Consider the following 21,257-nt stretch of genomic DNA (forward strand, 5'->3'; position numbering starts at 1 on the left):
ATATATTATAAGATTTAATATCTCAAAGATATGATAAGAGTTAAATAAGAGTTATTTTGACCAGAAGTGAAAGCTTCAATATAATAAACCTTTTATTAGAGCTTATACAAAGTCTAATCTAACACACAGAAACTATCTATAGTCTTAAACAAGCAGGAAACAGTAGGTTAAAATACAAACATTTACATGGAGGAATATAGAGCATATTCCTCTAAAATATTACAAGTACAAGCGTGTGCAGTTGTTACATGTAAGACAGACCTGTTTTGTTTTTATTGAAAAGCCTGTGGCGTGCAAAACACAACCCAAAAACTCCACCCGGTGCAGAAACAATGTGCACACACAAAGAGTGAAACACAAAAACATGCAATGGCTGCTGCGTCAAATGGTCCTCCTGTGAGGAAGGACCTGACCCTGATCCCCCGGGGCGTTAGGCTCCAGACGGGGAATGAGGTACTCAAGTGGTCCGAGCAGCCAAAGCCGACACGGAATCCATTGCTTGGAGGGTCTGCCAAAACAGAACACTCCTAGTACTAGGTGGGGTTCCCCCGAAGGGAGACCCCATGAGAGCAGGCGAATTAAGCCAGAAGGCCATGTCCACCCACTCCCAAGATGTTCAGGGTTGGCCCGAGGACCGGCACCATACTAATCACACTCAGTGAACAAAACGTGCACCAAACAAAAAAAAATGCAAGGCTTTCTCCCTGGTGTGGAGAAAGCCTCTTGAAGGGGGAGGGGGAGAGCAGGAGTGTCACGATGCCCACTAACACACAGCTCCTTTCTCTATCTTTCTCTAGTGTCCTGACACTCCTGCTCGCCCCCTCCCCCCTCAAGAGTCTTTCTCCACACCAGGAAGAAAGCCTCGCATTACTGTGTGTAGTTACAGACAGAAGAACAGGAAGTGAGGATTTCTCAGAAGAAATAAGGACATTTAACAGCAAAAGGATGAGGTAAGTGAAGGAGGACTGCACTAAGGAAAAGGAAGCCATTTAGGGTAAAAAAAGAAAATTCAATAAAATTACCTTTACAAACCCTTTATACAGAAAAATGGCTTTCACATATATTTGAATGTAACCATCTAAACCCTCAGTTTTAACATGAGCTGTTAGACAGGGCTAGTTTGGTTTTGTTGGCCAAATTAGAGCCCAACTCACAGCATGGGTTCAGATGGAACACAAGCAATAATTTGGTCCAGAAAAGGCATCTACACTCTGCCACTTTATTAGTTATACAGTACCTTGCAAGTACCTGGTTGGACCCTTATGCCTTCAGAACTGCCTTAAAGAGGAAGTAAACCCTGATGGGTGTTACTTCCTATATGTCTCCCTGCAAAGGTAAAGCGTAATGGGCTACCTGCAGTAGAAGCCTGTGATGTCGCCATTCCTCCATGGCAGTGAGCGTCCATTCTTCACCCCTTTTCTTCTGGGGGCCGCGAACTCCGGCTCTGTGACTGACCGGAGGCGCGGGAGCCGCCATTAAACGGCATGACCTCGGCTTGTAATGGCACATACGCAAAAGAAGGCGTCGCTCGGGGGAAATTGCAAATATCTCTAAGACCGTGTAGGACTCTGAGATATTGCAAGCACCTACAGGTAAGCCTTAATCTAGGCTTACCTGTAGGTGTAACTGCTCCCTGAGTTTCGACAAGATGTTGTACATGCTGTACATTCATGATGCGAATCTCCCATTCCACCACGTTCCAAAAGTGCTCTATTGGATTGAGATCTGGTGACTGTAGGCCATTGGAGTACAGTGACCTCATTGTCATGTTTAATAAACCAGCTTGAGATAATTTGAGCTTTGTGACATCAAGCTTTAGCCTGCTGGAAGATGGGTACACTTTAGTCATAAAAGGATAAACATGGTCAGCAACAATACTCAGGTAGGCCGGGGCATTTAAATTATGCTCAATTATGCTAGTTTTTCTGCACTGGAAACTGACTGCATTGTGTGAACTAGAGCCATTGGAATACATGGAAAATAGTGCAGAAAAAAAAATGTGCACGGAACTGCGTCTAATGTGAACTGGCCCTTATGCAAAATATGTGTGTAGCATTACCCCCGGAGGAGCTGCTGGTTTGTTTTGGGTGGCATGTTACCTCATGTATGGTGCATATAGCAGTGATGCAATGTCCACCAGCTGTCTTTTCTGTGCTCTTTATTACCCAGCCGGGTAAAAAACAATGAAACTTGTGGTGAAGAAGGTAGAGTTGAAAGAAGAAGAAGAACAGCAGATTCAGGCTTAGCAATAGGGAAACAAGCCTGTTCCGACGTGTAACACTTCTTGCGCCACTCCTACTTGAGTGGGAATAGCGTACCTGCACAGGCCTCTCTCACTGACCTGGCAGCCAGAGTATCGCTCGAACTTTTAAGGGAAAAAGTCTCTGCCACAGACCCTCCTGCAATGAACTGGAACCTTTAGGGAAAAGTCTCTGCCACAGACCCTCCTGGCACGTACTCAGAGAGAAATCTCTGCCACAGGCTCTTCTGATTGTGGTTACGGAGATGAACCTCCTTGATAGAATTACACCTGGATCTCCTTCAAGTTGCTTTCAGGTACCGACTGACAGGTGACCAGCCTCTCAGTGTCCGGATCCCTCGATCCCTGGTGGTTTGTCGAGACCCTATTGGATTGCCAGCCTCTCATTGGCTCTCCTCAGATGGACTCCCCACCAGGCCCGGACTGGGACAAAAAATAGGCCCAGGCATTCTAAGCTGAGCAGCCCATTTTTAAAAAAAAACAAATTACCGATAATGGCAACCGGTTTCTCTATGTATTTTAGTTATATTTAGCCTGCTTCAGTCACTGTAACTGACTGCAGATCTAATACAATCTAATATGATCTAATGCCCTACGTTAAAGACAGCCCTGGGAAGGGGGGGTATATATATATATATATATATATATACCCAAAAGGTGTCCCGAAGTCGGACTGCATTGCTGGTTTGAAATCGTGCGGTAATGCAGTCCGACATTGAAGGGGGGGGGGGGGGCAATTTGACAGACATCAGTGCGGGTTCATGCACAGATGTCTATTCAAATCGCCCCTGAAGTCGGCAAAAGTAGTACAGTAACTACGCAAAGTCGGCGTCGCACTGATTCAGACAGTACTATTGCCGGCAATACCCTCCAATTTGGCATGCGATTTGACATGTCAAATCGGCCCAATGTGAACGTGGGCTCAATTCAGGACACCTTTTGGGCACAAGAACTGTTCACACAATGTCTAACTGATGCCATCACTTTGACTTCTTTCACACTGAGGTGCTAAAAATAGTGCCTGAAAGGTGCCTCTCAAGCCTCCCCCCAGTATGCTTTCACACTGTGGCGATCCGCTTGCAGGATGGGAAAAAAGTCCTGCTACCATCATCTTTGGGATGGTTTGGATACACTACTCCAAAAACACCCTGCCCATTTAAATGAATGGGCAGCTCTTACGAAGCGCCAGCAAAGCGATTCGGCAGCGCCGCTTTTTGGGTGCTTTTAACCCCTTCTTTGGGGTTAAAAGCGCCCCGCTACCGCCCGCAAAGTGGCGCTGCAGTGCCGGTAAAGCACCGCTAAAACAAGCGGCGCTTTAACGCTACCACGGGGCGGTCTAGGTGTGAAAGGGGTCCTTCAAACTTTGTTCAGCATCACTCACATTGTGTAAAACCTCTTTCATACTGAAGCAATTTACAGGCGTTTTTTCGCTAAAAATAGCGCCTGTAAACTGCATCTTCTGTGTTTTCACACTGGAGTGGTGCACTTGCAGGATCCTTGGGGAGGTACGTGAGCGGTGTATACACTGCTTCTTTACCACCCCTGCCCATTAAAATTAATGGGTACCGCTTTCAAAGCACCATAAAAGCACTTTGAAAGCAGCGTTAAAAAGCAGACGCTTTTAACCCCTTCTGGGGGGTTAAAAGTACCTGCTAGTGGCGCCAAAGGGCTGCTATAAGGCTACTTTCACACTGAGGCATTTTGCAGGAGCTATAGTGCTACAAATTGTGCCTGCAAAGCGCCCTGAAAGAGCCGCTCTCTTCACTCCAATGTGAAAGCCCGAGTGCTTTACCCTTTATTCGGCCGCTGGCGGGGGTTAAAAGCGACCAAAAGCGCAGCAAAAATGACAGTAAAGTGTCACTAAAAATAGCGGCGTTTTACCGCCGGCGCCTCAGTGTGAAAGTAGCCTAACAGCGGTAAAGCGCCGCTTAAACTAGCAGCACTCTACTGTTAGCGCTCACACTGCCCCAGTGTGAAAGGGGTCACTAAGACTCAGAATGCTTTTATTATGAATAGTTTAATATTGACAGGCATGATAAAAAAAAAAACATTGGTAGCCAAGATATAGAAAAAAGAAAATTGACAGGCAAGATAAAAAAAAAATACATTGACAGGCAAAATACAAAAAAATACTTTGGCAGCCAAGATACAGAAAAAAAATGACAGGCAAGATGCAAAAAAAAAAATACATTGGCAGCCAATATACAATAAAATTAAATAAAAACACATTGGCAGGCAAGAAAAAAAAAAAAAAAATCAACACTGGTAGGCTGGCATAGTGTCACTTACCTTTCCAGCAGTCCAGCACCTTTTACGACATCAGGCAGAGGAGACCTTCTCCAGCTCCTCCCCCTTCACGGTCACATGACCTGTCCTTTTCATTTCCTCCTTCTGAGCAAACAGATTCAGAAGGCTGGCTGGACGGCCGCGGAGGTGGCCGTGGAGCCAGCCGTAGTGAGCGGCACCGGCAAAAGGAGCAGCCCAGCTCGCTGCCTTCAGAGTAGGGAGTGGGACCCTGGCTGGCATATAGAAATGCGGCTGTCGGCCGCGGAATCGGCCACGGGGCCTGCCGCGGATCCGACCGCGGAGTTTGCCGCAGCTGAGAGTGCACTGGGGGGGGTAGATGTGACATGCCGCGGCCCACCGGGCATATGCCCGGTATGCCCTATGGCCAGTCCGGGCCTGCTCCCCACCGAACAGCTATCTCACTTGGGATCTTCAGGATTGGGAACCCAGTCGACCACTGGGCTCCCCACCACAGCTCAAATGTTCCGGACCAACATGGTCCCGGAACCAGGAACACCATGTGGCACGCGTGCCCTGGAAGCCCATAACGCCGGGGCGCCATGGTGCAGTCACCCTAAAGGTGGGCGCCGCACACCGAAGAAGAAGAAGACCCAGACCAATGGCGTCTGCCCCATAAATACCCTCCCCCAGCATGCACAGCGAAGCTCAACCCTCCTGATTGGCTGCTGGGGAAGAGCACCCAAACCTTAACTCCACTGCTGCCACCTACTGTCCTGGGGTGGGAAGAAAACCCCTGCAACAACAGAATAAGCCCACAGCACAGCCAAGCTGAGACAGAGACCCACATTTAAACACATTAACTGGATCAGAGTTCAATTAACACTCTGATCTCCCTCAAAATTTATATAACACCGGTACTTTGAAGTAACCAGGCGCTACATGTGCATTTATTATTTTTTCCTACAAAAAGTAAACTTAGCCTTAACCACTTCCCGACGGCCGTACGACTATATACGGCCGCGGGGTGGTTCTACTTCTCTGGGGCGCCGTCATTTGACGTCCGCCCCTTTCCGCGTTCCCCGTGAGCGCTCCCGAGCGCGCAGTGGGGAACTGCTGTGCTGGCCGTGTCCCATGGACACAGCCAATCACAGATCGCCGTGAACGGCCAATCGGAGTGGCCGTTTTCTAGGCGATCTGTGCGGCCAATGAGAGATGATCTCATATGTTTACATATGAGATCATTTCTCATTCCCGGCTCTCACAGACAGCGGTGCTGTCAAGGAGAGAGGAGACCGATCTGTGTCTCTTGTACATAGAGACACAGATCGGTCACCTCCCCCAGTCACCCCCCTTCCCCCACAGTTAGAACACTATATAGGGAATACATTTAACCCCTTCCTCACCCCCTAGTGTTAACCCCTTCCCTGCCAGTCACATTTATACAGTAATTAGTGCATATTTATAGCACTGATTGCAGTATAAATGTGAATGGTGCCAAAAATGTGTCAAAAGTGTCCGATGTGTCCGCCAAAATGTCGCAATCGCAATAAAAATCGCAGATCGCCGCCATTACTATAAAAAAAAAATAATAAAAAATAATAATTCTGTCCCTTATTTTGTAGGCGCTATAACTTTTGCACAAACCAGTCGCTTATTGCGATTTTTTTTTTTTTTTACTAAAAATATGTAGAATACGTATCGGCCTAGACTGAGGATAAAAAAAAAATAAAAAAAAATTGAGCTATTTATTATAGCAACAAAATTGTCGCTCTATTTTTGTTTATAGCGCAAAAAATAAAAACCGCAGAGGTGATCAAATACCACCAAAAGAAAGCTCTCTTTGTGGGAAAAAAAGGACGTCAATTTTGTTTGGGAGCCACATCGCACGTCCGCGCAATTGTCAGTTAAAGCGACGCAGTGCCGAATCGCAAAAAGTCCTCTGGGCAGGAAGGGGGTTTAAGTGCCCAGTAAGGAAGTGGTTAAGGTCCTTCTCACTGTCAGGACAAAAAACAAACAAACACAATATCTTCAAAAGGGGAAACAAAAAAAAAACAAAAAAAACACACACACACACAACAAAAAAAAACTTTAGTAAATTGGGAAAGGGTAAGACCATTGGGCCTTGTTTTAATTGCAGTCTACATTTCCTGGTCCTGATGACAGTTGCCGCCGCCGCCCCCCCCCCCTCATTTTTTGCAAGGGTGCTACAAGTATTAAGGGAAAAAACAAAACAAACAATCTCCCAAGTGAGGCCACAGACAAAAATAAAGCCAACAGAAATGTTAACTCGTTCCTGAAAAGGGATAATAGGAGCAGCGACATCTTAAAATATGATTTGGCTGCCCATTTGTACAGTAAAATGAAAAGACGAAGCTAAATTGTGTGACCGATTACTACTATATCACAGCTTAGCTTTAATATAGGCAAATGGCCTGAGGCAACTCGGTCAGAAAATCAATAACAGGACCACAATATTAACGGCAATCCTCAAATGCCTCTAAAGACATGCCTTCTTTGACTAGGGTGTTAAGCAGAAAATCACCCTGCTTAGTATTCTCTGCCGAATCGAAATGAGTGAGTGAGCAGAGGAATATTTTACATCACTGACATACAGTAGAGGGGTTGTTACAGTCAATGCTTCCAGCACAGGCATACTGCGGGATGTCCTTGGCACCTGTGACTAATGTACAGTACATAATATTTCTGTTATAAACTAGATTGCAGTGGTGGCAAGAGCACCGAATACAATATACATTCCGGTTTTAAGACATCAAGCCTTTTGTATTGGCTGCCACCCAAGCTTTTAGTGAACTGAATCAGCAATACAAGAAATTCAATATCCCACACGCCATCATTACAATTTGCAACTGGGCAGTTAAGAGAAAATCTAGTATGCTGGCTGTACCAAAGCAGCAAATCTTACTCCTGTCCACAGATGCATTATAGGCTACGCAGGATGGCACGGTCATTTGAAAAGATGGTGTTGGAATTGATCAATAAACCTGTCAGGAGAACCTTGGTAGACCCTTAACATAAAAAGAGCCCACACCAGTGCCAGATTTATAAAAATAAGTCCTGGAAAATAAAGTACACCAGCTCACTAGTCCAAACAAACCTTTTCTGGTCATAAACGGTCACAACTGTAAACCACTGCCGAAAGTTTGGTAGCTCTTTTAGACATCATGCACACTGGGCATTTTGCCCCAGTGCATGAGGATCCTGCATTTAGATGCGAGCAGAAGGCCTATTGGTTTCAAAGATTATTTCTACTGGTGCCTTAGGATAGAGAAATATAATATATATTTTTTATTAATTATTACATATTGTCAGGGCTGGGCTCAGCCCTTCCTTCCCTGAGCTGGCCCATCAGCTTTCGGCTAATTGCCAGCACTTATCTCTCCACAGTGACTCACCTGTTGATCCTACTCGTCAGTCCTGCCTACTTTTAAGCCTTCCAGCACAGTTGCTCTCTGCCTTCGCCTTGGTCAACATCAGAGACTATCACCTGCGTTTCTGTTGAAGACTTGCTTGGCTGACATTCCTTTTGGCTCCAGATCCTGCTTGCTGTTCTACTACATTCTTCTCTGGCTCTATGACATTTGGCTTGGCTGACTATCCGATTCCTGAACTCTGGCTATGTTTTGACTACACTTACTCGGTTTATCTTTTTATTATTATTAATAATAATATTATTATTCTTCAACAAGTGCGATTTAACTGTACTTCTGTCTCAGTTCGATTCATGGTTTCTGACACACATATATATATATATATATATATATATATATATATATATATATATATATATATATATACACACACACACACACACACACACATACACACACATTCCCTTCCCACTGTGATATTGTATTCTGCCGGCAGGGAGCCTTCTCCACCAGTAGGATACAAAATAGCTGGTTGAATTTATGATATGGGGAAAAAAATCAACAGGCTGATTGTACACAAGTGGATCAATAGATCCTTCCCATACGAGGATTGAAATTCAGCCTCTGCCAAGTTTCGATCGTTGTATGGCTGGCTATAATTGGGATTAACTTTTCAACCGATTGGGTAAATCGTCACACAATTTATTGTTTGAACATTTTCAAACTACTTTGGTAAATCAGCATCTTTTTGGAGACGTAGTGTTTTCATTATTGAAATTTTATAAATACATACTGTATTTGCTGGCACACCACGGATTGTCAATTGCATTCGAATCTTTAATGAACAATGATCACAGAAGACAAAGTGCAACGTTTCAGAGCCACGTAGGACCCCTTTATCAAGCATGCAATGCTGCTGCCATGGCTCCGAAACGTTGCACTATGTCTTCTGTGATCTGATCATTCTTCATTAAAGATTTGGACGTAATTGACAATCCATGGTGTTGGCAAATATGTACATTTGATCTGTGATGTTGCCCTTCTAGCTGGTTGTTGCTACAGCACCCGCTACTCCCAAAGCCTTATGCAGGAAAATGTGCGATGTTAACATCGATACTACATTAATGAAAGATGGTGCCCACCTGATGACTCAGATGATGTACCTACCCTCCCCTGTTCACCACACCAGCATCAACAGCGTTGAATTACCATGGAAATCAAAGAGATTTGGGTTGATTTACTAAAGCTAGACTGTGCACTTGGCAAGTGCAGTTGCACTAATTTCCCCCTGAGCTTGGCGATTGGTGAAGCGCTGCCGATTTCCATCATCCAATCATGTGCAAGCAAAAATGATGTCCCCCCCCGCACCCGATTGGGTATTCTTTACAAAGTGAAGCTGCACCACAGTCACTAATCTCCCGGGTAAATGACAAAGTGCACAGTCTATTTGACTTTAGTAAATCAACTCCAGAGAATCCTATTAGCCCCAATTTATGTCTCTGGTGGCACAAGTGAGAGCCACTGCCCAGGAGCATGAGCCACACAACTCCCATCACTACCAGAAGAACCAATTTTTTCACACTGGGTGACACCAACCCTAATGATGTCACAGACCAGTAGTGTTGTATATGCCAAAGAATGAGAACCTGGTGGGCCCTGAACAACCAGTCTGGCACTGTACGCAAATGCATACAGTGAGTTATGGTCACAAGTGGGTTCCATTAAGAATTATGCATGTACTCCTAAATAGTCCCTTTACTTTTCAGAGAGTAATGGAAAACACAGGCAACTGCATTTTTTCAAAAAGTATTTGGAGATCATTTTTTGAAATAAATGGTTGTGAAATAAATGTTAATTACAACAAAATTCAGAAATATAAAAAAATTAGTTGCAGTATACCGTTGACTTTGGTATGAATGAATGACTTGTATATCGCTACTCATGCAAACTTAATCGCCTCTGGGCGCTTTTTCCAGCCTGTGTCTGCTTGGCTGGTGCGGTCATTTTATCCCGGAGGATCGTGACACGCTTGGGACACACAGTCATACATATATATACTGGGCCGATTTGGACAGGATCCAATTTACCTACCAGCATGTCTTTGGAGTGTGGGAGGAAACTGGAGTACCCGGAGGAAACACACGCAGGCACAGGGAGAACATGCAAACTCCAGGCAGATGGTGTCGTGGTCGGGTCGGGTTTCGAACCAGCGACCCTTTTGCTGCTAGGCGAAAGTGCTACTCACTACACTATTGTGCTGCCCATTGTTTTCTTGATCTGAAAATAGGGAGTAACAAGCATATAATCCTGACTACTAGTGTTGCATATGCCAAAAGAGGAGGGCAAGGACTGCCACTCCCGTGAAAAGCAAAATGTTTTTGGATCACTTTTCAGAGGTGTTTGCCCCAAATCACCTCCTCTCCTAGCCCCCCCCCCCCCCCCCCCAATGTTGCACTACCACACTGAAATCGCATGCAAGGGGAATTTGATTCCTACTGCAGCATATTATACTCTCAGTCAGCTGCTGTTGCAGCTTGAGGGGGGAGGTGTAAAAACGTGGCTTTTTACCACCACTCAAACACACGTGCAAACAACGCATTGCACAAGCATTCTGGTGCCAATATGCTCTTAACAAAAAAAAGAAAGAGGATTACAATAGGAGATGTACACTGCAGCTTCAATAATACATTCAGGATTGCTGTTCCCTCTCATCTGACAGATGCCAGAATAACGATCTGGGTTTGGCCCCTGCAATCTGTCTAATCCAAATTAAACATGAAAATATTGATTTTACTGCCATCTTATGTCCATATAATGAGGAAACACACACACACACACACCTTCCAACTGTCCCTGATTTTGAGGGACTGTCCCCCATTGGGAATAAAGTCCCTCTTTCCTCCTCATTTTGGTCTGATCTGTATAGTTATACACAAAATACACTACATATCTTTTAAAACGTGTTTACAGTGCTAGACCTTTCATCCAAGTTCTAAATTGCTGCATCTGTAAATTCCCAAAAAGGGAATAGTAGTGGGGGGAAAAAAACACACACTAAGTTTAACCAATCTTTTTTTGTACAATTCTCCTTTAAGGGGGTGTGGCAGCGCGTGTCCCCTATGCCTACATACTTTTTGCCAATAGGTGTCCCTCATTCCCATCTCAGAAAGTTGAGAGGTACACACACACACACACTTGCACGAGTACCCATACAAATGCCCAATACCTGAGAGAGATACCTTTGTGGTACAATTTGAGCCCATACAAAAATGGGCTCAAATTGCACTGACAAAAAAATAAATATACAAATAAAAATAATTTGCATTAGATTTGAGTAGGAATGTTGTGCGATTCCTGTCCAAATCGCATGCAGCTTCCCCCACCGCTCCGGTCTGAACCCAGGCTTGTCATAAGTGACTTCAGTCTAAGTTCACACAGGAGCAGTGGGGGAAATTGCATGCGATACAGACAGGAATCACACTGCATTCCTGTTGAAATTGCATTTTGATTCTTTGCAGTGTAATTTGAGCGCAATTTTGTAAGGGCTCGAATCGCACTGCAAAAGGTATTGGTATCGGCGAGTACTTGAGCAGAAGTAATCAGTACTACTACTCAATAACAAAGTGATAAGCGCTCAAAACTGTGATGGAAAAAACTACTGAGGTGAGTATCCACAAAAAATATGTGATAATATCATAAAAAAAAACACAATAAAAAGTAATGTGCACCAAAGTATAAAAACAAGCGAAGATTAGTGAGTGCTCACGGAAAGAACACAATGAAAAAGTAAATGATGAGAAATAATCAAAAGTTGAAGAATAATGTCCTTAACGAATAAAGTATGAGTGAGTCAAGTAATGTCCCAATCTTCCCATAGAATCCTGATAGGATGTGAATCTCTCTAGCAGAGTGAGAAAATCTGTGCCCAGTCTCCCAGAACTCTCACCTTACTGCTGTTGGCTAGTGCATGTAGCACGAGTGTTAGCGTGTCCAGGAATCAATCCTTTCCAGGTCCTCTCTTGTGGGGTTGCCTCTTGCCCCTAGTGATCTTGCTAATCCCACAGGGTAATGTACCTAGTAGATGCTCCACGCACCATGTATGCAGGGAAGGAAGAGAAGGATGCCTCCAATGGTGAAGTATTGTAAACTAAGATGGTCTTTATTAATAACCTAAGAATGGACTCTTACATGAATAAAAAAAAAATGTATGGGCATAAAATAATACAAGACGCGGCGTCCACAGCGCCGTCTTACGTCTCCTACGTCTCCTCTGAATGCCTCCGGCTTGTGACAGTCTTGCGTGATCCAGATCCCTACATCGCCACGTACCTTGTGACTTCATCAGGTCCCCTGATGAAGTAACGAGGTACGTAACGATCGGGATCACGCGAGACTGTCACAAGCCGGAGGCATTCAGAGGAGACGCAAGACGGCACGTCTTGTATTATTTTATGCCCATACATTTTTTTTATTCATGTAAGAGTCCATTCTTAGTTTATTAATAAAGACCATCTTAGTTTACAGTACTTCACCATTGGAGGCATCCTTCTCTTCCTTCCCTGCATACATGGTGCGTGGAGCATCTACTAGGTATTAGCAAGATCACTAGGTGCAAGAGGCAACCCCACAAGAGAGGACCTGGAAAGGATTGATTCCTGGACACGCCAACACTCATGCTACATGCACTAGCCAACAGCAGTAAGGTGAGAGTTCTGGGAGACAGGGCATGTATTTTCTCACTCCACTAGAGAGATTCACATCCTATCAGGATTCTAAGGAAAGATTGGGACATTACTTGACTCACTCATACATTTTTCATTTATAAGGACATTATTCATCAACTTTTGATTATTTCTCATCATTTACTTTTTCATTGTGTTCTTTCCGTGAGCACTCACTAATCTTCGCTTGTTTTTATACTTTGGTGCACATTGCTTTTTATTGTGTTATATATGATATTATCACATATTTTTTGTGGATACTCACCTCAGTAGTTTTTTCCCCATCACAGTTTTGAGCGCTTATCACTTTGTTATTGAATTTATATTTTGTGTACAGTGAACACTATTAGATACTGCTGCTTAGAACGTCACTACTCATCTATTTATTTTAACACTGATTTACTCACAGTAGCGCAGAAGTTTTCACTCAAATCAGTACTTCTACTCTCCGAAAAAAATAATAAACACCCCACACACGGTTGCAACCCTAACTTAAAGCGGAGGTTCACCCTAAAAACAAGTATATACCATTCAATCCAGCATACTGCCGACATGTACAGTATGCCGTTTTTTTTTTCTTTCGGTTATACAGTATAGGTATTTTCCCCCCGGCTTCCAGGTAGTGAATCCCGTGGGAGTGGGCGTTCCTATTCAGAGACATATAGGTAGATTCAGAAAGAGTTAGGCCGGCTTATCAGTAGATAAGCCAACCTAACTCAGAATCTACGCCGACTTATGTTTAAGTGTATTCTCAAACAGAGATACGCTTAAACATAACCTATCTTAGGTTGCAATATTGAGGCTGGCCGCTAGGTGGCGCTTCCATTGTGGTCGGCGTAGAATATGTAAATTAGTAGATACGCCTATTCACGAATGTACGCCCGGCCGACGCAGTACATTTACGCCGTTTACGTAAGAGATAGGCCGCCTAAAGTTAGAGCTAGGCCCTAGGTGGCGTAGCCAATGTTAAGTATGGCCGCCGTTCCCGCATCGAAATTCAAAATTTTTACGTTGTTTGCGCAAGTCGTCCGTGAATAGGGATTTACGTCGTTTACGTCCACGTCGAAATCAATAGGCCCGTGCGGTGTACTTAGCCGCAATGCACACTGGAAAATGTAGGCGCCCGGCGCATGCACAGTTAAAAAAAAATTTCAAAAACGTAAGGTCAAGCCCCATTAACATAAAACACGCCCCCTTACACACATTTGAATTAGGCGCCCTTACGCCCGCCCGCTTTAGGCTACGCCGCCGTAACTTAGCAGGCAAGTACATTGTGAATCATGTACTTGCCTAGCTAACTTACGGCGGCGTAGCCTAAACACGCTAAGCTACGCCGCCGCAAAGTTAAGGCAACGTATGTGAATCTACCTATAAGTGATTGACGTTTGACAAAAGCTTCACCCCGGCGCAAAAGGCGCGTCAACAGTTTCTGAAAAAAGCCGAACGTTGGTGCGCAGGCGCGGTATAGAGCTGACTCGCAGTTCGGCTTCTTTTGGAAACTGGTGACGCGCATTATGCGCCGGGGGTGAAGCTTTTGTCATACGTCAATCACTTAGTCTCTGAATAGGAACGCCCACTCCCGCAGGATTCACTACACGGAAGCCGGGGGGAAAATACCTATACTACGGTATGTAAACCGGAAAAAAAAAAAAAAAAAACAACATACTGTACATATCGGCAGTATGCTGGATTGAATGGTATATACTTGTTTTTAGGGTGAACCTCCACTTTAATTTAGATCTCATGATTGTAATTTTTAGGTGTGTACCATCAATTAAATATTGGAAAGTGAATGCACCATTTTGTAACATATGCAAATACGGTTTTCTTTACTACAGATTTTGCAAGAAAACATTGATCCCCCACGATTAACATACTTCGAAGAGCAACATAATAAGCAGTTGCCTATAGTAACTCTGGAATATTATTTCAGTACAGAAGGCTGATTGTTTTCTATGACTCACTGCACATCAATGCTTCTTGTAGCACCAGGATAGTAAGCTTACAATCAGATCATATAATCTGGTTATGTTCTTTGCGTAGCTTCAATAATAGGGGATGTTGTGTAGACAGTAAATGTTTTATCATGGCATGCATACAAAAATGTACTACTGAATGTAAATCCCACTGCAAAATAAGGCTGAGTCATTAGCAAACAGCGTAGGAACACGGCCGTGGTCCCTGAACACCCCCATCCCTCATCCACATAAAATAGAGCCATCCAACTTTCACAAACCAATTTTGTTTTTACCATAAGTCACAGTTTCCCAGCAGCATTAATCTCCCTGATCAGGGTAGTGTGCCTTATTATTCATTGCTTCCCTAGACTCAAATCAACCATCTGCCAGCCTCAGTCCTGCTGTACATTAATTAAGGGGCCATCAATCAGTGAAAAGCAAGCGGTTGCAGAGCGCACTGACGCTGGAGTGGGGGACGCTTGTAGCGAAGGTGGAGGATCTGTGCAGGCCAGCCCAGGTGAATCATGGATCGTCTAATTGGAAAGTTAGCAGCAATTGTTTAATGAATATAAAGCTGTCAAAGTCAGGCGCAATATTATCATCATAGCAGATTACAATTATTAGAGATTTAAAATATAAACATCAGTACGATGGTAAAAGCAGGTCCGACACATAGAATAGCATATGTACAGATAGACGGTGAGCATTAGGATGTCATATCTTCATCTCTAACAACATTTTCCCCAAAAAACATAAATACAATACAAACAACTGGCAACATATTTATAAACAATATACACAAATGCTGTTCCTGGTCAAATGAAAATCCCAGAGGAGAATCTAGTATAGGGATTACTTCCCACATCCAGAAACAGGAGTGTACGGTACAACTGGTCAGTAGGGATGAGCTCCGGCGCGTTCGCACACTCCACGTGCAGAGCCCACCAGAAAGTTGGCACGGCGCTGCGCTAATCACAGGCAGGGAAACATTGTGCGGCTGCAGAGATCGGGAAATGTCTCACTGCCTGTGATTAGCGCAGCGCCGACTTCCTGGCAGGCTCTGCACGTGGAGTGTTGCGAACACGCCGAAGCTCATTCCTACTGGTCAGCATAGATATTTTCTATACTAGAACATATACTGACCATACAGTTGTTTTTACAAATCTCCTACAGCCCAGGTTCGCACTGAATCGTGTGAGTTCAGCTGAACGTGCGCAATTTCAAACCTGCATTTCAGTGCGACGTCGGGCGCGAGTTGACAGACATCTGTGCGGGTTCATGCACAAATGTCTATTGAAATTGCGCCCGAGGTCGGCAAAAGTGGTGCAGGAACTACTTTTGGAAATCAGTGCGGTGTCGCACCGATTGGGACAGCGCTATTGCCGGCAATAGGCTGCAATTTGGCATGCGATTTGACGGGGCCTTTAGGGCCAGTTCACACCACATGCAGTGCTTTTTTTTCCTGCTGCATGGAAAGTAGGTTATATGGGTTCCAATGGCATAGTTTACAACAGTACCAGTTACAGTTCAAGAAAAAAAAACACACAACACGCTGTTTTTTTATTTGTACAGAACTGTATTAACATGCAGTAATAAACCAAAAAAAATAAAACGCATCAAAAACCCACAGTACCCCAGAAAAAAATAATTCTGGCACGTATCAAAAAACACATTCGAAACACGCATGCAGAAACGCATCCAGAACGTGTCTGGAGGACATTTTTGTGGTGTGAATGATCATCATACAGATTACAATCTGACCGCACAATCAACAGAATTACCAACACGATGTAATAGGAGGACCTACCTAATCTAGTCAAGAAATTTCCATTTAGGCACTACCTTCTTGTTAGCAGATCTAAAAGTACAATTTCCTTTAGCCCTCGTTTATATTGGAGCGACTTGTCATGCGATTTGACAGATCAAAACGCATGACAAGTCACACCCTATCGCTGGAAATCGCACTTTTCAAAATCGGTGCAACGCCGACTTTGCTACATCAATTTGAGAAAGTAATTCCTGCACTACTTTTGGCGATTTTGGGCGCAACTTGCATACACCTATGTCTACCAAGTCACACCTAGGGTTGCCACCTTATCCCTTTAAAGCAGGGGTCTCAAAGTGGCAGCCCTCCAGCTGTTGCAGAACTACGAGTCCCATCATGCCTCTGCCTGACATGCTTGTAACTGTCAGCCTTGCAATGCCACATGGGACTTTCTCAACAGCTGGAGGGCTGCCAGTTTGAGACCCTTGCTTTGAACCCAAACACATATGAATTACAAAGGTTCTGATGCAAATTTAATGCAGATAAGGCACCACGTGAGTATAATTACCACCTTAATCAGCCACAGAACCTCTGTAATTAATAGGTGTTCGGTTTTAAAGGGGATGGGGTAGCAACCCTAGTCGCACCCAAAAATCGCACTGACATGCGACGTTGAAATGGTGCAATTTTAAAGCTGCAGTCAATGTGAACAAGGGCTTAGGGCAGAGTTTCTCAACTCCAGTCCTTAAGGCACCCCAACAAGTCATGTTTTCATGCTTTCCATTATTTTGCACAGGTCATGTGATCATTTTCACTGCCTTAGTAATTGCCACAGCCGTTTCATCTGAGGGTTGGAGTTGATAAACACTGGCTTAGGGTCATCATGCACATTACTATCTGACCACACAATCAACTTTAAATTTACCAGAATTATAAAATACATAGTATCTGGCAGATTGTACAAACAGATGTTAACATGCAAGGTGAGCTTTAACATTTACGAAAACTTTGCAACACAAAAGGACAAACCTCATCAATGTATTCAATATAGACCAAATCAGGCACTACATAAGGAGATTCTATAGTGTATGTTCAGACTTAAAGCGGGGGTTCACCCTAAACACCATCCATTCCAGCATACAGTACTAGCGTCAGCTACAGTATGCTTTTTTTTTTTTTGCGCTGTACTTACAGTTTAATCCTTTAGTTTAGTTTCAGACTCCGGCGTTCCTATCTTCCTATGAAGAGGGGAACATGATTGACGGCCGGCTATGGCGCGTCACGCGTTCCAAAAATAGCCGAAAAAGGACTCGGATCTATACGGCGCCTGCGCAGTCAGCTCCTAGTCTGTGCGCAGGCGCCGTATAGCGCCGTGAAGAGCCGAGTCCTGCTCCAGCTATTTTCGGAGCGCGTGACGCGCCATAGCCAGCCGTCAATCATGTTCCCCTCTTCATAGGAACGCCTACTCCCCGCGTCTGAAACTAAACTAAAGGATTAAACTGTAAGTACAGCGGGAAAAAAAAAAAAGGCATACTGTAGCTGACGCTAGTATGCTGGATGGGATGGTACATAGTTGTTTTTTAGGGTGAACCTCCGCTTTAAGCTGGCCATACACTATAAAATCCGAGCGTACTCTCCCAATTAGATTTACCAGTAATATGGTATAGGAGGACACACCTAAACAATCCATTCAATTACTATATAAGCATGCAAACTATTGCACTATGTAGTTGATAGTAGATGGGGAAGATCTTAGATTAAGATGGTATAGGTCGCATATGCTTAGCCTTAGGAAGAAAACCCCCCAAAACCAATAAAGGGATGGGGGTACCCTCCCTAAACCCTTAATGGAAGGAAAGCATAAATGCAACATAGACTGACACAGGAGAGACGAGTTTCTGAGATAGAATACAATAGGATAGAATAAAACAGATAAGTAGCTGTGGATTTATTTCTGTAGAAACACAACTTTGGAAAGTGTACTCAGATCCTGCAATGGCACTGTATCTTAGAAACAGATCTTTTAACTATGAGAAGGGAATCTCTCTCTCTCCCCCCTGCTTAAAGATCATTAATAAAAATGCATTAGCATACACTATAGGGACAGACAAAGGACAGCCACAGTGACAAGGACAGAGGCCCCAGAGGATAATGAAGAAGTGTAACACACATAGGATTACCTTGGAAAAGGAAGGCTCTGCTGCTGTTGTGAAGTCCTTGAACCTGCTGCACTCCAGGGGTGGCATCCCCAAGCTGGAACTCCTCTAGGATGTCAATCTGCAGGGAAGGATCCACACCAAAGCCTGCAACTGACCCAAACAAAGCGACATCCAGCAATTACACACCAAACTAACATTGCATTGTGTGTGCATAGCCCTAGAGTGTGACAATCCCCAGTGCTAGCTAGCCTCTCTCTACCTGTTAAATGCTGCAGCTTTATATAGAACAAATAAAAAAAATACACCCCATCTCTGAGATGTGACCTACTTTATAGGTGCTCCCAAAACTTATTTCCTATTTATTTTTTCTTATTTCTAGTGTTACATTTCTTACTAATTGCATGCATTTTATTCTCCTTCTCCCCCTTGCTGTGCTATGTATAGAAATACAGCTCATACTTGTTTCTCCAGCAGCACAGAGAATAAAAAAAGGTTTCTCTTACCTGGTTTAATGGAAGCAATAAGACAGAGGATGGGCACAATTAACTCCATATTGGCGAGGGTACTCTCAGTCCATAGTCTCTCCTTCTGCTTTGGGAAAGCTCAATGAAAGAGGCTCCTTTCCTAACACAAGACAGGGAGCAGCCAGCAGATGAGCCAGCAACTTGGATTCCCCAAAGCTTGCATGATTCCTGAGCAGGCAGATACAAGAGAGGAGGAACGTTCGTTTAACCCAATAAGTGCAGCAAGGCACACACAGCCCGACTTTAATCCACAGCACTGGCAGATGGGGGGAAAGGCTCAGCCCGAACCTGTTACAGACAATGGATATTCCTTGTTCCGCCTGAGAGATGCTGAAGCAGGGCACTTTAATTGCTACTCCAGGGATTTGGAGGAGGGGGAGAAGGGACAGGGCTGCTATGTCCCTTTCTCTCAGGGTCTGAACAATTGCTCCTTACAGCCAGCTGATCAGAGCATTCTGTACGCAGCACCTCATAGATCGCAAGGAGTGCTTACAGGTTGTGCCCTCCTCTGATTTACAGGGGATGGGCATTGCATGACTTTATAGGGAGAGTTGGGCATCCCTCTGCTAAGCTGTCAGTGTCTATAGGAGAATCGGGCATGTGGACTTCCCTGATCAGAGCTGGGTGTGCCTGCAGAAACATTTTACATTTGGGCATCCCTGAGCTTAGATGTGGATGTACAAGACTGTAAATGTGCCCATTTCTGATCTTAGCTGGGTGTGCCTACAGGGAGAATGTACATTTTGGCATCACTGAGTTTAGATGTGGATATCTACAGGGAGATTGTACATTAAAAAAAGAGTAAAAAAAAATGTAGATTTTTTTCCGGTTTTCTGTTTCTGGAAATTATCCAATTTCCTTTTACATATAGGGAGATTGTACATGTTGGCACTCCTGAGTTTAGATGTGGATCTCTACAGGGAGATTGTACATTGTTGGCACTCCTGAGTTTAGCTGTGGATCTCTACAGGGAGATTGTACATGTTGGCATCCCTGAGTTTAGCTGTGGATATGTACATGGACATTTTACATTGTTGGCACTCCTGAGTTTAGCTGTGGGTATCTACAGGGAGATTGTACATTAAAAAAAAGAGTACAAAAAAAATGTAGATTTTTTATTTTTCGGTTTTCTGTTTCTGGAAATTATCCAATTACCTTTCACATATAGGGAGATTGTACATGTTGGCATCCCTGAGTTTATCTGTGGGTATCTACAGGGAGATTGTACATGTTGGCATCCCTGAGTTTAGATGTGGATATCTACAGGGACATTGTACATTGTTGGCACTCCTGAGTTTAGCTGTGGGTATCTACAGGGAGATTGTACATTTTGGCACTCCTGAGTTTAGCTGTGGGTATCTACAGGGGAATTGTACATTGTTGGCACTCCTGAGTTTAGCTGTGGGTATCTACAGGGAGATTGTACATGTTGGCACTCCTGAGTTTAGCTGTGGGTATCTACAGGGAGATTGTACATGTTGGCATCCCTGAGTTTAGCTGTGGGTATCTACAGGGAGATTGTACATTTTGCCACTTGAGTTTAGCTGTGGATATCTACAAGGAAATTGTAAATGTTGGCATCGCTGAGTTTGGCTGTTTGTGCTCATGTTGTGCCCATATAGAAAACACTTTACATTTAGGCATCCCAGATCTTAGCTTTGAGTGAACAGAGACATTGTAAATTTGGGTATACCTAATATTAGTTGTGTGTGTCTGCCTAAAAAAAAAAAAAAAAAGCAACTCGATTTTGGCAACCCAGATCTTGGGGTGTTCCTATATGAAAATGTATAGTTGGACACCCCTGATCTTAGTTGTCACTGTACAAGGAAATTGTAAATTTGGGCATTTCTGATTTTAGCTGGGTGGGCTTACATAAAATACTGTACATTTTGGCATTCCTGATCTGAGCTTTGTGTATTTACATAAAAATTCAACATTTTGGCTTCCCTGATCTTAGCTGTCAGTGTACAGGCGAATTATGCATTTCGGTATCCCTGATCTTAGCTGTGTGTACCTACATAAAAATTCTACATTTCAGAAACCCTGAGCTTAGGTGTGAGTATACAGACAGGGAATTTCTAAATGTAAATTATATATATATATATGTGTGTGTATGTATATATATATGTATATATATATATATATATATATATATATATATATATATATATATATATAAAATATATATAGTGTGTGTGTGTGTGTATGTGTGTATATATATATATATATATATA

General features: G+C 43.7%; 1 protein-coding gene across 1 annotated transcript in view; it reads right to left on the reverse strand.

The window, feature by feature from the left end:
- Positions 1-19,580, reverse strand: part of NELL2 (neural EGFL like 2) — a 329,995-nt gene extending 310,415 nt beyond the window's left edge. Inside the window, exons 1-2 of the mRNA XM_040343892.1 lie at positions 19,003-19,580; positions 18,521-18,649 (exon numbers count right to left, since the gene is read on the reverse strand). Of these exons, the coding sequence (XP_040199826.1) occupies positions 18,521-18,649; positions 19,003-19,051 (178 nt within the window). The 5' untranslated portion in view covers positions 19,052-19,580. The remainder of the gene's footprint in view (positions 1-18,520; positions 18,650-19,002) is intronic.
- Between the last annotated feature and the right edge of the window lie 1,677 nt (positions 19,581-21,257).

The sequence above is a fragment of the Rana temporaria genome, chromosome 3 (genome assembly GCF_905171775.1).
Source record: "Rana temporaria chromosome 3, aRanTem1.1, whole genome shotgun sequence".
NCBI lineage: Eukaryota > Metazoa > Chordata > Amphibia > Anura > Ranidae > Rana > Rana temporaria.